The sequence below is a fragment of the Saccostrea cucullata genome, unplaced genomic scaffold (genome assembly GCF_032062105.1).
Source record: "Saccostrea cucullata isolate Sc308-1 unplaced genomic scaffold, CSIRO_AGI_Scuc_v1 ctg3892, whole genome shotgun sequence".
Lineage (NCBI taxonomy): Eukaryota > Metazoa > Mollusca > Bivalvia > Ostreida > Ostreidae > Saccostrea > Saccostrea cuccullata.
The window spans coordinates 30,424-47,499 of NW_026919622.1; the positions used below are offsets into that span (position 1 = coordinate 30,424).

The window sequence follows — 17,076 nt, forward strand, 5'->3', positions numbered from 1 at the left end:
GCTTTGATAAAACTTTCCACGGTATTTGAATTTTCACACACATGCCATCCAGAACATTTACTGTCTCTTTGATGAAAGGATTGCGCTATATATGTTGAAGTCTGGCGATAGTTTCAACAAGTCTCCTCCACTGAGAAAAACGTAAGAATCTTTCTGATTTCAATCCGAGTCCCGAGATATCAACCTTTAAACAAGTGATTTCTTGTCTGACGTCCTTGTCTGAATCTGGGTCCACCATCTCAAAGTGTATACTTGCATATTCAGTCTGTTGTAAGTTTGCAAGTGATGGTCCTGACAACCAAGTACTGTCTTGTAGAGCTTGAGCTGGTATCTGTCTCGTTGCTTGATCAGCTGGATTTTTGTCTGTTGATATGTATGACCACTGATCTGGTTTAGTCACTTTACGAATCTGCATCACTCTGTTTGCCACATACTGAAAGAACCTCCTCGAATTGTTGAAAATATATCCCAACACTACTTTACTATTACAGTAAAACTTGAAATGTTCAATCGGTAATTCAAGCTGTTCTGATACAAACTTAGCAATCTCCACCGCTAGCACAGCGCCACAAAGTTCTAAACGGGGTATTGAATGTCCTTGTAAGGGCGCTAGTTTTGATTTGCCCAGGACAAATCCAAAGTTTCCTTGTGATTCTACATAGGCCACCGCTGATATTGCTGATTCTGAAGCATCACAAAAAATGTGAATTGTTTTGTTAGACGTCTCGCTTCATGACTGTGTCTGTTCTAAGTAAACTCTTGGAATGTGTAGGTTTTGGAGATGTTGTAAGGAACTTTTCCATTTTTCCCACTGAGTAGACTGATTTTCTGGAAGAGGTTCATCCCAATTGACTGTTTCTTGAATTAGACTCCTCATGAGTGACTTGCCTTGGATGATGACTGGGGCAAGAAATCCTATAGGGTCGAATATACTATTTATTGTGGATAACACTCCCCTTCTTGTGAATGGTTTGGCGTCAATTGAGATTTTAAAGAAAAACGAATCCGATTGCAAGTCCCAATTTAGTCCTAAACTGCGTTGTGTTGGTAAATTGTCCTTTGATAAATCCAAGTCTTTAATTTCACTTGCCAGATCACTCGGTGGAAAGGCGTTCATAACTTCCTGGTTGTTCGAAGCTATTTTGTGTAGGCGTAATTTCCCGTAACTCAAAGCCTTCTGTGTTCTTCTCATGAGGTCCACAGCTTTTTCTACAGCAGGTTGTGACTGAGTTACATCAGTCCCAAACAGATTTTCTACTTCCTTTACAGTCTTGCGTAATCCATAGGTTGCAATGGCCGGTGAGGACTGTTTCCGAAGACATGAACAGTCATGCGGTATTCGATCAGTCTCTTGTCAGGGTTGTTATGTTCATGCCATAGAAATCGAAAATAATTTCGATGACTTTCACAGACTTTACAGTAAAACATTTGTTCAATATCTCCAATTAGTGCAACTTTGTCTCTGCGGAACCGTAGTAATACACCAAGAAGACTGTTAAGTCCGGTCCAGTAAGTAATACGTCATTTAGTGACTTTCCTTAGAATTTCGCTGAGGAATCAAACACAACTCTTATTTTGTTTGGTTTCTTTGGGTTGTAAACTCCAAACAATGGTAGGTACCAACACTCTTCTTCATTCTGTAGAGGTGGTGCTACTTCTGCATGACAGTTCTTGAACAATGCATCCATAAATTCCACAAAATGTCTTTTCTTTGTTGGATCCTTCTGCAAAGTGTATTCTAACTGTTTAGCTCTCTTTCTAGCTTGATCGTAGTTGTTTACAAGTCCCTGACGGTCCTTACGTAAAGGAAGTGGGGCTTGCCAATGTCCACTTGCATCTTTTGTAAACTGTGACTTCATGATATCTAGAAACTCATGATCATCCATAGAAAGTCCTAACTATTCATCACTCTTAGTCCTTTGAAAAACACTTTCACCGATTTCAGTTTTTGTACACATCATGTTTTTTGAGGTTTCATCGATGATTTTTCCCTTGACCTTTAAATTACTGCCGCAGGGTAACATCAGAGTAGGACGGCCATCAGGTAGAATACAAGTTTTCATGACGTTAATAACATCTGGTTTGTGGGTTTTACCCAAACAAGTTTCACCAATGATAGTCCAATCAAGGGATAGTTTTTGAGCGTATGGTTGATTTCCAAAACCAATGCGTTGGTCCAAGACGTGATGTGCTTTGGTTACATCTCTTCCTATCAGTAATAGGATTTCTGCGTTAGGATCAATTGGTGGTATATGATCAGCAATGTCATGCAAGTGTTCATAGTATAGAGCTACCTCCGGCGTAGGAATTTCCTCTCTGACTTCAGGGATTTCATCACACTCAATGATGGTAGGTATATCTATACAAATCTGTCGATCTAATGACTCTACCACTAATCCATGCACTTTACGTCCTGATCTTTGAACTTTTCCTGAACAAGATGTTAACAGGTAATTTGTTGTAGTTCCAATACTGTCCATAAGATCAAACAGTTTTGGTTTAGCAAGTGTTCTGTTTGACTGGTCGTCAATCACTGCATAAATTTTCACAGATTTTTGCGGACAGTGTTTTAGGTACACATGAACTAGAATGGTTTTAGCACAAGATTTTCCTCCATATGCTTGTCCACAGATTTGTGTACATTTAGAATTCACATCTGGGTTGTTCACATTTTCAAAATCTTGTCTCTCAGTGAAATTCTCCCCGCCATTGTTTCTCAAAGGGTATGGAGTCTTTATTTTTGGCCTATTCACATGTAATGGTGATGTGTGAAATTTGCTACTACATTCTCCACACTGCACATCAGAATGACACTCTGCTTGTTTGTGATCCTTTGAACAACATCTAAAACACAAATTGTTATCTTTCAAGATATTTCGCCGTTCATCAAATGATTTTGTTCTGAAACCTCTACACTGTTCCATAGAATGGTTTGTTTTATGAAGGGGACATTGATTTTCCTTTCCTGAGCTCTGAGAAATCTGTGGGGTTTGAGACAGAGCTGTTTTCCTGCTTGAATATTTCAAAGTTTTGTCACTTTGTTTCTGAATACTTAAGTTTCTGTCTGTATAAGCAAAACTGGGATTATTCTTGATACGGCTTTGCTCACGAATAAAGTTTGCAAATACGCGAAATGGAGGAAACACAACGTGATGATCACTGATGTATTTTACCGCCGTATTTGTCCATTTTTCTTGAAGTTGGTATGGAAGTTTCATGACGATAAGTGTCACTCCTGTCGATGCATCAAAGTATGCGAGTAAAGACTGGTAACGAATATCTTCTTTTGCTGCTAGGATTTCATCCAAAATATCAGACAAGTCGTATAGGCGTCGATATTCTTTTGACGTAATAGGAACAAAAGAGTTCAGTTTCGTTTTTAATGCAGACTCTATCATTTCAGGACACCCAAATCGCTCCTCTAATCTTTGCCAAATTCGCTGAAGTCCACGAGTAGGATTGTTTGCACTTGCCGCCTTAATGCTGAGAATCTGTTGTTGAGCTGACAGACTAGTGAATTTGATAAGAAAGTCTATTTCCTCTTCTGGTGTTACTTGCAAGTCTCTCATAACAGATCTGAAGGTTGCTTTCCAGGATGGGTAGAATTCAGGCTTGTCGTTAAATTTGATGAGACGTGAAAGCATTAAGTCTTTTTTCAGGAGATAACGAGTAAAGTCTTGTGTTGTTGCTTGTCCTACACTCCAGGATGGTTGTTGAGGAATTTATGGAAGAGCCTGAGGATTTAATGTTGATACACAGGGTTCTGGAATCGATGGAATGTTTTTATATTGAGTTTGAATTAGGGCATGTTGTTCTACATACGATTTTGTTCGTTCTTTTCTGTCGACACTCTCTAAATCTTTAATACATGTTTCACTACGACCACATCGACTTCCTTCTTCTTCACTGAGAATTTCGGCTTCAGCAACCGCTACTTCAGGCCAGGGCTGATGATGAAATCCATGATTACTCCATAACCTATTATGATATTAACCAAAAAATCATACATGATACTGTTAATTCGCAGGTTGTCAAATAAATTTAAGAAAAGGTCGGCAAAGATGAGTATGCCTAACTTAACTTTTTTATTCATAAACTCTTTAATTCACAATTTTGAAATAGGCACCAAGCCGCACCATCGATCATCATAACAATGCACTTAGCACTTGCTTAGTTTGTTTACTTAATACCAATACGCAGGGTAGGGGAACAAAAAATGTATTTCAAGTAATCAGTAATATTCAGCATGATCAGTAATGCCCCAATCACACATGAACCCCTGACCCTTAGGCCTAGATCCACACATTGCACAATTTTTGAAAAAGCAACCTTGCTTTTCAAAAATATTTGATAAATACCAAGGAGCAGATTTCAATCAATTCATCCAGTTTCAGTATATGAGTACAGCCCCCCTCCTTTATGGTACCCCTGACTCTGGGGCCTTGAAATTCACAATTCTGGAAGATTAGGACCATTACTCATCATAACTACATAGGTAGTTCATCTGCTTAATACCAAGGAGCAGAGAAGAAAACTTTCAAAGATCTAGTGTAATTTCATTGTATAATCAATAAAGCCCCACCCTATCACTAGAATCCCTGACCCTGGGGCCATAAAATTCACAATTTTGGAAGAGGCACTCTTGCTCATCATAACTATGCACTTATTTAGTTTATTTAATACTCAGAAGCAGAGAAGAAGATTTTCAAAAAATTCATGTATTTCACTTTATAATCTAAAGAGCCCCCCCCCCCTTACACCAAAACCCCTGACCCTGGGGCCATCGAATTCACAATTTTGGTAGAAGCACTCTTGCTTAGCATAACAAAGCACTTAGTTAGTTAATTCAATACTCAGGAGCAGAGAAGAAGATTTTCAAAGAATTCAAGTATTTTCACTTTATAATCTAAAGAGCCCCCCCCCCCCCCCTTACACCAGAACACCTGACCCTGGGGCCATCGAATTCACAACTTTGGTAGAGGCACTCTTGCTCATCATAACTATGCATTTATTTTGTTTATTCAATACCCAGGAGCAGAGAAGAAGATTTACAAAGAATTCAAGTATTTTCACTATATAATCTATAGAGCCCCACCCTAACACCAGAACCCCCAACACTTGGGCCATAAAATTAACAATTTTGGTAGAGGCACTCTTGCTCATCATAATTATGCACTTAGTTTATTTAATACCAAGGAGCAGAGAAGAAGATTTTCAAAGAATTTATGTATTTTCACTATATAATCTAAAGAGCCCCACCCTATCACCAGAACCCCTGACCCTGGGGCCATAAAATTCACAATTTTGGTAGAGGCACTCTTACTCATCATAACTATGCATTTATTTTGTTTATTCAATACCCAGGAGCAGAGAAGAAGATTTACAAAGAATTCAAGTATTTTCACTATATAATCTATAGAGCCCCACCCTAACACCAGAACCCCTGCTCCCAGGGCTATGAATTTCACAATTTAGTTAGAGGACTCAATGCTGATGAAAATCATGCAAACAGCTTGACTGCTTCATGTCCTGGAGTAAAGAAGAAGATTTTTTAAAGATTGCACTAATTTTAGTGGTTTTTGTTCCACCCCCTGGCCCCAGGGGGGCAGGGCCCATGAAATTCACAATTTTTGTTACCCTTCACCTATAGATACTTTGTGCCAAATTTGGTAGAAATTGGTTCAGTGGTTGCAGAGAAGAAGCTGAAAATGTTCAAATGTTAACGCACGACGGACGACGACGGACAAAAACAGATGGCAATAGGTCACCTCAGGTGACCTAAACATCTATAAAGATATAAATCAATTTACATGTACAAATCAATATATGATATACTAGTAGCTTTATCGGAATCAAGGGAGATAATCCAATTACATGAAAATTACATATTAATTGATTGATTGTATATTGTTTAACGTCCCTCTTTAGAATTTTTCACTCACATGGAGACGTCACCGATGCCGGTGAAGGGCTTCAAATTTAGACCTATACTCGGCACTCAGGGCCATTGAGCAGTGAGGGTTCTTTATCGTGCCTACGCCTACCGTTACATGGGAACTACGTTTTTAAGGTCATATCCGAAAGACCCATGACTTTCTCTTCTAGTGCCGAGCGCTTGGCGAAGGAACAGTCACTACCTTTGTTTACGTCTTAGGTATGAAGGGGCACCGCGATCGAGAATCGAACCCGGGTCTCCCGATCACGAAGCGAACGCTCTACCACTAGGCTACCGTGACCGGTAATAATAAAATTTTTGACTTTTTTTGTGCAGTATATAAGGGTTGTTATTTTCGCAGAACATATGTTGTATCTGTAATAGTGTTAGATTTGTATATAATAAAGTTATAGAACTTGCCAGAATATTTATTTTAACTTTTATTTCACTTATTAAAAACTTGGATCCACTCCTTAGTTCTCCCTTACCTATACATATGTGTATATACCCCAGGGCATTGATCAGGTATTTTGGAAGTGGTCATTGTGATTTTAGTATTTATTGGTCTTTGATTTGAAAGGTTGGATTCTATTGGTTTTCTTGGTTTATCCGGATTTTTCCCGCTTTATTATGACCATTCTTTGTTCTATGTGTTAATCAGACCAGACCTTTATACATAAGACTTGACATAAGATTTCCTTCTCTGGTAAGTTACTAATATTTTCTTTTATTAAATGTTTATCCTATAGTATGCTAAAGCCTTTTCTATTTGCACATACTAAATTGAATAAATGATTTTTGAGAGAAAGTTATTTTATGATGTAAATTTATTATTGGTTACAAGATCAATATGAAGTATTATCTAGAAGTAATTTGATATTACTCAGATTATGTGTTTTTATTATGATCAGAGATATTTTTGATTATATTGTTCAGAGTGAGCAATTGGTATATTTTTAATAGATTATATTTTTAAACATTATTGTATTAAATTACAGATCACCATTCATTTAGACATTTGTAACCCATACCAAGTACCGGTACCACCAAGACTCCGAATGAGTATGGAGGACGCTCCAGTGTCCATTAGTGATGAAGAAGACGAAGGTCAGGAGTCAGAGTTAGCTACAATGGATGATGATGTGCTCCATAAATACTCTTATTCCTAAAGGTTGTGGATGCCTATAATAAGAAATAAGTGCTTCTGCTATACAGAAGAGGATTTAAGGAATGTGATGGATACGATGAATCCAGCTGTCATGCCGAAATATAATTGGGAGGCCCAGGATCTCTTTGAGGAATGGCGCACTTTAATACATTAATTTTGGAGAAAGGGCCCATTAAGCAAAAATAATAATAATAGTAATTACCTGATGATATGGATTGGCGACAAGGGAAGAGATATCTATTCAACGTGAAACCTGTCAGATTTATTGATTTATATTGTTTAACGCCGAGGCGGCAATATTTCAGCGGATAAGTTTGTTTATTGGACGGTTTTGTGGAAGTTTTTGGTTTCTCTGGCGGCCCCCAATGAGCCTACTCTTTTTCGAACTCCAGAGAAACGGTCTTTTGCGTGCCATTGGGGTTGTTATCCCTGACACGAGGTACCATTTAATGTCCCATCCGACAGACTTAAAAATTTAAAAAAAAATGTTATGAATATGTTAACTGCTAAGAATAAAATGATCTTAATATATTTCATAAAAGTGCTGTAATCATTTTTATATTTTATTGTAAAAATCAGTTACATGCAAATACATGTATTCCAAAATTGCATGTACATTAACATTTGTAAAAAGTTCATATATGGTTTTTCAATTACCAAAAAGTCTATTTCGAATGGGTGTAAAATCAGAACATTCTAATAAAATATGATAAACAGTTATCGGACAATCACAGGATATACATTCCGGTTGAGACTCTTGATTCAGTAAGTATTCATGTGTAACTTTAGAGTGACCAATACGTTTTCTTGATATAATTACTTCATCTTGACGTTTTAGACCGAAGTCACATGATTTGTTAACTTTGTTTTCGATAACATAAAACTTATTTCATCACAAAAATTCCAATAAATTTGCCAAAGAGAATTAATGTAAATTTTAACGAGATATTTCAAATCAGTGTAAGGAATTTTAAATAAAGTAATTTCATGTTAAAGTGCTATTTTGTTGGCCGAGTGCAGGCGTAAATCCGATATGAGAGCCTACTAGAGGACCAAGCATGAGAGGGATCCCCAACGCGTGGAGAATTTACAACAGAAATGTTAATCAGTGGTCCGAGAGAACAGGGGTTCCGTTGACCCAGGACTTTTCATTTTTCAAAGGCGCATCCGTCACGGAGACCAATACGACTGTCCTCCCGACAGTGAAGGAGATTGAAGAGATGGCTCCCGAGACTGCCAAGGATGATAAAGCGAAGAGTGTCTACCAGACACTGTGTGGAACCTTGAGGGACCAGGAACCAGTGAAGAGGAGTATTTCCCTGGATGATTACAAGGCTAGGAAGGAAGTCTCAGGAACCACCGTGTCCACTCAAACCTCTTGGAGAGACTACCTCAGTCTTATACTCCCTACCCTGCCAGACAGCAAAGAAGAGCTGCAGGCCTGTGCAATAGCATGGATCAGATTGGACGTGCCAGTGAAATAGCCAAACGAAGACTCGTGAAACTTGAAGGAGGGGAACGACAGAGGGAAAGAGAAGCAATGCGAGCATTGGAAAAGAGGAATCGAGAACTAGAAATGGAAGTGAAGAGACTGAAAGATAGGGACATCCTCTTCTTGGAAGAGTAAACTTTGTTATAGAGACAGTGACGAATATGTAATGTGACTTTGAGTGAAGTGAACACTTACAACATATAGTTGTAACTATTTCTTTTTGTTCTTTTATATATTAATTGATATGAATTTGTTTGTACATTTATTTAATAACTAATGTGTTTAGATATATTATTTGCAAAATATTAATTCTTATGTATTAATTTCAGGTAATATGTTGATTAGCATTGTAGTTTATTATCATTCTTGACTTATGTGAAATGCACATTACATCTTAAGGGAGGGAGAGTGTGATGGTTTTGTCTTATATTTATTTTAGAGTTATTTCCCTTAGCCCGTTCAGGTTGCGTATGCGCGTGTCGGGACTATAGAGCCCGGCCGGTGGGGTTATTTTGGAGGATTCTTTAACTTGTACTAGAACTGATTAGACGTACCGGATACTTCTGGGGATCGGGGCCATATTAACTGAAATTAACGGTAATTACCATTATGTTCTAAATTCACCAGTTCAAAGGAACATAAATTATTTATAAATAAAACTCAAAAACACTTTATATAGGATGAGCTCGCATGCGCGAGTGCAACAGACTTTAATGAAGTGTATACAGTATACAAAGCACAGTCTTTAGTTTAACTTCTGAAATCCAAATCAGTCTACAAAAGAAAAAGAAACAAATAAAGCGACAGTCAACATTAAAACAAACATTTTAAAATGTTCAGTATAATTAACTAACAACACGGGGCCATAACATCAGGTTCCTGCTCCCTTACTCGAGAATTCAGTCATCGACAGTCCTTCTTTCTATCTTTCTATCAGCAATTACACTATGGGACAATCTACCATCTACTGCAGTCAGCGCCTCTATCCTGGAGCTCCGACAGTTTTAATTGTAAAGAACCACGTACTCTAACTCTTGATTCCAGCCTACATTTTGCACCCTTTGAATTCAATTTAAATGGCAATTTGGCCATAAAATCTTAGTTTAGTACAAAGAACAGACCTATGGTAATTGATTAATCATTTTAATTCCAGCTCTTAATAGTAAATGATCATTAATTTCAGCTCCTCAAAAAAAAAAGGGGGGGGGGGGGGGGGGTAGACGATATTTTCTAGTGATCGAACTTTCAAGAATCACTTTATTTTGAAATAGTCTTAAATATGATTAAATGTATTTCATATCTTTTCTTATGCTGTACACAAATAAATAAAACATATGTAGATTATTAAAATACAATTATTTAGTTGTAAATAGCTTTAGAATTGGTGAAAAGTCAACATTTTTTCGTTTTTTTTTTTGTCTTTAAATATATGTTCCCCCCCGTGAAACACAAAAAGCTTTGGCATAAATTTGTAAAATAACAGTCTATATTACCTGTAAAAAGGAATTTTTGTTTCATGGGGGGAAAAGATGTTTTAAAAATGTTTTCCGTTTTCCGTTGATTTCTATAGTGAAATACACAAGTTTTACCATAATAATAGAGTTATCTTTCTTTGGTATCCCAAAAAAGTAACGTTTTATGAAAATTCATATAAATACTAGTATCTATGAAAATTCTGAAAATCATTCAAATATGTTAACTTTTGAAAATTGACTTAAAGCTAGACGGGAGAACAATACTATCGTTCGTGGTTCTTTCGCCATAATGGTTTTTGGGAGTTGATTATATCAACGACTCTATGTCAGTGGTCCAGACAGGAAGTGCAACTGACAAACAGCTGCCAAGGAAAATGAGCATTGCGAATAAGAAAATAGTTCCACATTATACTAAATACTATAAAGAAATCATAATTCTTGACAATATAGCTGTCCACAATCACTTTGTATTCAACTTTATTCTGTTATTTTAATTTCCTCTTAGGCATCTGTCACCTAAATAATCATACCGATTCTGATATGTATTCATACATTGTGCATGTTTTCTAATTTTAAGACAGGAAATTCCCTACTAACAAAGCGTCTGCAATGTGATGTGAAAACATGATGGTATTCTGGTGGTTAAAAACAGAAAAAAAAATTGATACAGTATATTTAGACAACAAGAGGCCCATGGGCCTTATAGGTCACCTGAGCATTATGCAACAACTTTCCAGTGATTGAATTTGATTCATGTTTTAAGCCAGATGCTATGGCATTCACAATTTTGAAAGAGGCATCATTGATCATCATAACTATACACTTAGCAGTTGCTTAGTTTGGTTACTTAATACCCATTGACAACGCAGAAGAACAAAAAATAAATTTCAACTAATCAGTAATATTCAGCATTAATCAGTAATGCCCCTACTACACATGAACCCCTGACCCTCGGCCTAGATCCACACATTGCACAATTTTTGAAAAGGCATCCTTGCTTTTCAAAAATATTTGATTATAATTTAATTAATACCTAGGAGCAGATTTCAAACAATTCATTCATTTTCAGTATATAAGTACAGCCCCCCCCCCCTTTTTGGTACCTCTGACCCTGGGGCCTTGAAATTCACAATTCTGGAAGATTACGGTCCTTGTTCGTAACTATATAGGCAATTCAACTGCTTAAACCCCAGGAGCAGAGAAGAAAATTTTCAAAGATTTTATGTATTTCACTATAATCAATAGAGCCCCCCCCCCCCCCTAACACCAGAACCCTGACCCTAGGGCCCTAAAATTCACAATTGTGGTAGAGACACTCTTGCTCATTATAATTATGCATTTAATTTGTTTATTTAATACCTAGGAGCAGATAATAATATTTTAAAACAATTCATTAATTTTCACTTTATAATCAATAGAGCCCCCCCCCCCCCCCCCAACACAAGAACCTCTGACCCTGGGGCTTTAAAATTCACAATTTTAGTAGAGGCACTTTTGCTCATTATAACTATGCACTTAGTTTATTTAATACCTAGGAGTATAGAAGAAGATTTTCAAATAATTCATGTATTATCACTATATAATCAATAGAGCCCCCCCCCCCCCCCCTCTAACACCAGAACCCCTGACCTTGAGGTCCTAAAATTCAAAATTTTGGTAAAGGAACTCTTACTAATCATAACCATGCACTTAGTTAATCTATTTAATAACCAGGAGCAGAGAAGAAGATTTTTAAAGAATCCATGTATTTTCACTATATAATCAATAGAGCCCCCCACCCACCTTATACAAGAACCTATGACCCTGGGGCTTTAAAATTCACAATTTTAGTAAAGGCACTCTTGCTCATTATAACTATGTACTTAGTTAGTTTATTTAATACCTAGGAGCAGAGAAGAAGACTTTAAGAGAATTCATGTAATTTCACTATATAATCAATAGAGCCCCCCCCCCCCCCCTCTAACACAAGAACCCCTGACCCTGGGGCTTTAAAATTCACAATTTTAGTAAAGGCACTCTTGCTCATTATAACTATGTACTTAGTTAGTTTATTTAATACCTATGAGCAGAGCATAAGACTTTCAAAGAATTCAGGTATTTTCACTATATAATCAATAGAGCCCCCCCCCCCCCCCCCCCCCACACCAGAACCCCTGACCCTGGGGCCATAAAATTCACAATTTTGGTAGAGGCACTCTTGTTCATCATAACTATGTAAGTAGTTTGTTTATTTAATAACCAGGAGCAGAGAAGAAGATTTTCAAAGAAATAATGCATTTACACTACATACTTATTTAGCCCCACCCTAGCACTAGAACCCCTGACCCCAGGGACATGAATTTCACAATTTTGGTAGAAGACTCATAGCTGATTACAATCATGCAAACAGTTTGACTGCTTGATGTCCAGGAGTAAAGGAGAAGATTTTTAAAGATTGCATTAATTTTAGTGGTTTTGGCCCCACCCCTCCGGCCTCAGGGGGGCAGGGATCATGAAATTCACAATTTTTGTTCCCCTCCACCCACAGATGCTTTGTGCCAAATTTGGTTGAAATTGGTTCAGTGGTTGCAGAGAAGAAGCTGAAAATGTTCAAATGTTAACGCACGACGAACGACGGACGACGAACGACGACGGACGAAAACAGATAGCAATAGGTCACCTGAGTTTACTCAGGTGACCTAATAAAACAATGGGCTTAGTAATCAGATGTGCTATAAAATCTAAGGTCAATTTGGAAAACAGAGAACAAAACTTAATGTCTAGGCTAGCTGCTTTGTTTACGATACATGTGTATGTGTGCACCTGACTCAAGCTGATTGATAACTCAGCGGGCATTGGGTGCTTGCGAATCTCTAATATGTGTAAAGCTTAATTTAGATAAGATCTCCACACTGCTGCAGAAGTGACCTACTGCATGGATTAATATTACTTCTCGCCTTTTACTTTTGTGTCCGGAATGATAGTTAATGAAAGTATACACAGGATGATTTATGAAGCTTGTTAATTTCTTTTGTTTATGGAAATTTGTACAGTTATATATAAAGTATAATGATAGTCAATTTGCGTGATGACTGTTTGACCAGGGACCTATATACTAAGTATATAGGTCCCTGGTTTGACTAAGCAAGATAAAGAGTGGAAATAGATTATTGCACATTTTTGGCACATTGAGTATTTTAAGGAAGTGGATGGATGTTGGGGTATCCAATTTCCCTCTAATACAGATCTGTGTAATACTAGTGCATATACATTTTGGGAAAAAAGTCCAAATACACTAGTAAATTAATTATGCTTTGTGGATTAAAAATATTTCGTTGCAATTTTAATTAGATTTCAAGGAAATCAGTCTCAAAAATATAAAATGTTCATTTTAAAAATGAATTATACCAGGCAAAAAGGCATAATTAATATGTCATAATCGAAAGATTTCTATTAAGTATGAAATACATACACGAATCTGTTACATCACAAACTACATGAACTATACTTATATTCAGATTTTTGAACATCATTGAACTTATTTTATTGTATGTACATGAAATTTTGGGGTTTTAGCCATATACAAAAAATATATATTAGTATATATGATAAAAAATTATAAAAAGCAACCTAGCTATTAAACTTTATTTTCAGAATTTACTCCTGCTCAATCTGTGAAAAAAGTCAATTGATTTTTTTTTAAACTCAATATCTGGTGTGTATAAATTTGTTACTAATTTTGCTGTAGGAAATGTAATTTCTGAATCTGATAGATTAACCCTACACTTAGACGACATAATACTAGCGATGATAAATTGTTGATATGGGCTTGAATAGTCTTTTCCTATTTTACAAGATGAATATTGTGAACCAAAATCTATATTCGTGAAATACCTTCAAAGTAAAGTTCCGTAAATTTTCTCATCACCAATTTAGATTGTATTTGTTATTTTACTACAATTAAATTTCATTATATCGAAAAACGCTGTCCTCCTTATTCATGAATTGATTGTGATGTCGTAATCGTTTGATGATATTTTTATCAAGTTATGTCAATATTTATCCATATTAGTATTTCCCCATACCTAAATTAAGATAATTGCATCTTCCCCACTGAGTGGGTTATTCATTTTCTCTCAAATTTGTCTTAAGTGTCATTTTCATCCTTAAACAACTTTTTTATCTTAGAAACTGAAAGTACAAGTTCCATACCTTCATCTAAGATAAGAACGAAGTCTGTGAGGAAAACAATCAATCTAACAAGATTTCGAATATCGTTCAAGCTATTTTCAAATTACTGTAGATCACTTTCGAGACATCTTATTTTCGCGAGATAGTCATTACATGTAACTATTTATTAGCATGACAAAATATTTCTTTACGAATTGTGGTTATATCTTTAAAACTGTCAAAAGCACTAGTATATGTGCGAGAGAGAAATTACGCTGTCTTGCTTAGTTACGCGGAAATAAAGAACAAGATATGACTGTCTATTGTCTACGGCCTCCCAGTTCCTTAACAAATTATCTGGAAATGAGACTGGAAACAAATAAATAATCTTTCAGATAAGAACTTTAACTAACTAAAAATAGCAATAAAAGGTTTCAGTTGCTTGTTAGTTTGTGCCGGGGGTAGCAGTTTTCTTCCAAATATTAGTGAAAATGCGCGAAAAAACATATTTTCCCTCGATTCAAACAATTTTTTTTATGAGCAACTCTGTGTACCACAAACATTTTTTAGTAGCTGGTTCTTTGATAAAAGACACTTACCTTGTGTAAAAATAATTGTGGTACACACGGTTGCTCATACTAAATTCTTTAAAATTACTTCGACAACAAAGTGTTTATTTCTCCGATATTCTGAAATACGAAACCAGAAGCGGACAGATGCAAGTTTTCCGAACAATGTCGACAAGTTCAGACCCAGCGTAAGTGAATTTTTTTAATGCTTAGAAGTGTTTAAAATTTTTGTTGCTTAGAATTTATATTATTTATTTCTATCGAAGAGAAAAAAATAATCCTTTAATATCCTTTAATATGTTACACATAAAAAGATATGCTGCCAAAATGAACTTTAATTTAGAGGGTACGGCATGACAGAAATGCAGTGCCATACTGTTTAAGCCTTAACCTACCTGTGCAAATAAAAAGAATGCGTGTCCAGTCTAAAGTAAAATTACTTAAAGATAATTTGTTTATTGCTTTGTTACTTGCAAGAAATCGCTAACGTTAGATCTCTCTAATATCTTATTTGATTTTTTGGTTGTCAGAATTTTGTTTGCAGACAACGTGTGTAGCTTGCAAATATTGTGGGTTACATTAAAAAAGTAGCCAAATGGGACATGTTAACGTTTCTTATTTAAATTTAAAATATTTTCCTTGCTCAGCATTTTCTGTATTAGCGATAATCAATGATATACATGTATGTTTACATTTTCCATAGCAACACAAAAACTGTTTAGTATTTATTGCTATCTTTTTAACGCTGCAGCTGAAAACATCGTAATAGCCTAATAGGTTAAGTGTTCGCCCGTTGACCTACGGACCGAGGTTCGAGTGGGTGAAACGGAGAAACATTTTTTTTTAAATAATTTTTTTTTCTTATTTTTTTTTAAAATTATTATTTATTGTAATTATTTTACTTTCATTTTTTGTACGTAACTTTACATGTCTTACGCGTATAAGTATATTTCACCTATTGAATAAAGTACCATAATTTTTCTATGCAGTAGAAAATGTATTCCTTGGGATACTGTATTTTACAAATGTAACATTTATAACATGTAAATCAAAATTCCTGTTTTTGCAGATGCCAAAAGAATATAGATGCTCGTTATGTGGAAAACACAATGTTAAAGATAGACGTCCTATTCAATTACCAGCTCTTATAAAATATGTCTCAAAAATAACTGGTAGAAACATTGCTGAGACTGATGTTCTATGTGGCAAGTGTAGGATAACTTATTACAGATCATTGAAGAGGCCAAATCCAAATCAAAATATAACAAGCAACATTCTTGAAGATGATGAAAGTGAATTTGTTGCAGCTGAATTTTTTAAAAATGATTCTAAAAGTCCAAAATCGATCCAGCTGAATATCCATTCCGCACATTCTGTAGCGCCGTCGAGCGGTAAACGGCACACAATATTTTAATCCAGTGGAATTAAGTTAATAATTAATCCATGCTTCCTCAAATAAGTGTTGCTTCATTGAAAACACCTGGTTATCGTTTTACAATTTATTTACATGATCTCAAATTTTAATAGTCCAACAGAATGCACAAAATAAAATATCCTTGAACAGCACTGACCAAATGAAATAAACTCTATCTCTTCATCTATATCTGTTACTTCTCCTTTGCATCTACTATTCTATTCTACACAGAAACTTTCTGTCCCCTGTATATATATAAAGTAGGTTGCTCACGAAGAGCAACGCTCTTAACTGGGTCAGTTACATAAGTTACACAGCCGCTGCTCACAAGGAGCAACGGGTATCCGTACTATAAATAAACACAATCTAACATAGGGCTCTAAATGAAACAATTAAGACTAATCACAGATAATTAAAATAATACAATATTAAATCACGACTTTACAATTCATCCCACAAATACTGTAGTCTGGTCCTGATTTTTAAAAAGAAGGCTAGAAATAACTTCTAACGGCAAATAATTATTATTTGGTCCAGCATAGTTTTTTAACCCAATTTGAGTATGCTGAATCCGAAAAAATATGCTGGCCTTCATGAAAATGACGTGAAAGAGGTCAAAATGGCGATTCAAAATGGCGGACATCCAATTTTTCTAATTTTCTCCTAATGTCGTTAAAAATGGAGAAGTAATGAATGAATATCTAACTCAGTGTAATAAAACTAAAGAAAATATAATAGGATGCTAACTTTATTAGTTTAACTCAGAAAATGTAGTCATTTCTACACTTAATTCGAATTTTCTCTGATTTTTTTGTCTATTGTTTCAATATTCATTTTTGTTCATGTTTTAACATTTGCAAATATCATTGCACTG

General features: G+C 35.7%; 1 protein-coding gene across 1 annotated transcript; it reads right to left on the reverse strand.

Moving 5' to 3' along the window:
* Positions 1-1,898: 1,898 nt before the first annotated feature.
* On the reverse strand, positions 1,899-3,644 carry LOC134234663 (uncharacterized). The gene has a single exon (XM_062716729.1). It carries the CDS (start codon positions 3,642-3,644, stop codon positions 1,899-1,901), a length of 1,746 nt encoding a protein of 581 aa, XP_062572713.1.
* Positions 3,645-17,076: the final 13,432 nt, after the last annotated feature.

Bases quoted from the DNA above. Each gene is read 5' to 3' on its own strand.
- LOC134234663 (XM_062716729.1), bottom strand. From the start codon at position 3,644: ATGCTTTCACGTCTCATCAAATTTAACGACAAGCCTGAATTCTACCCA.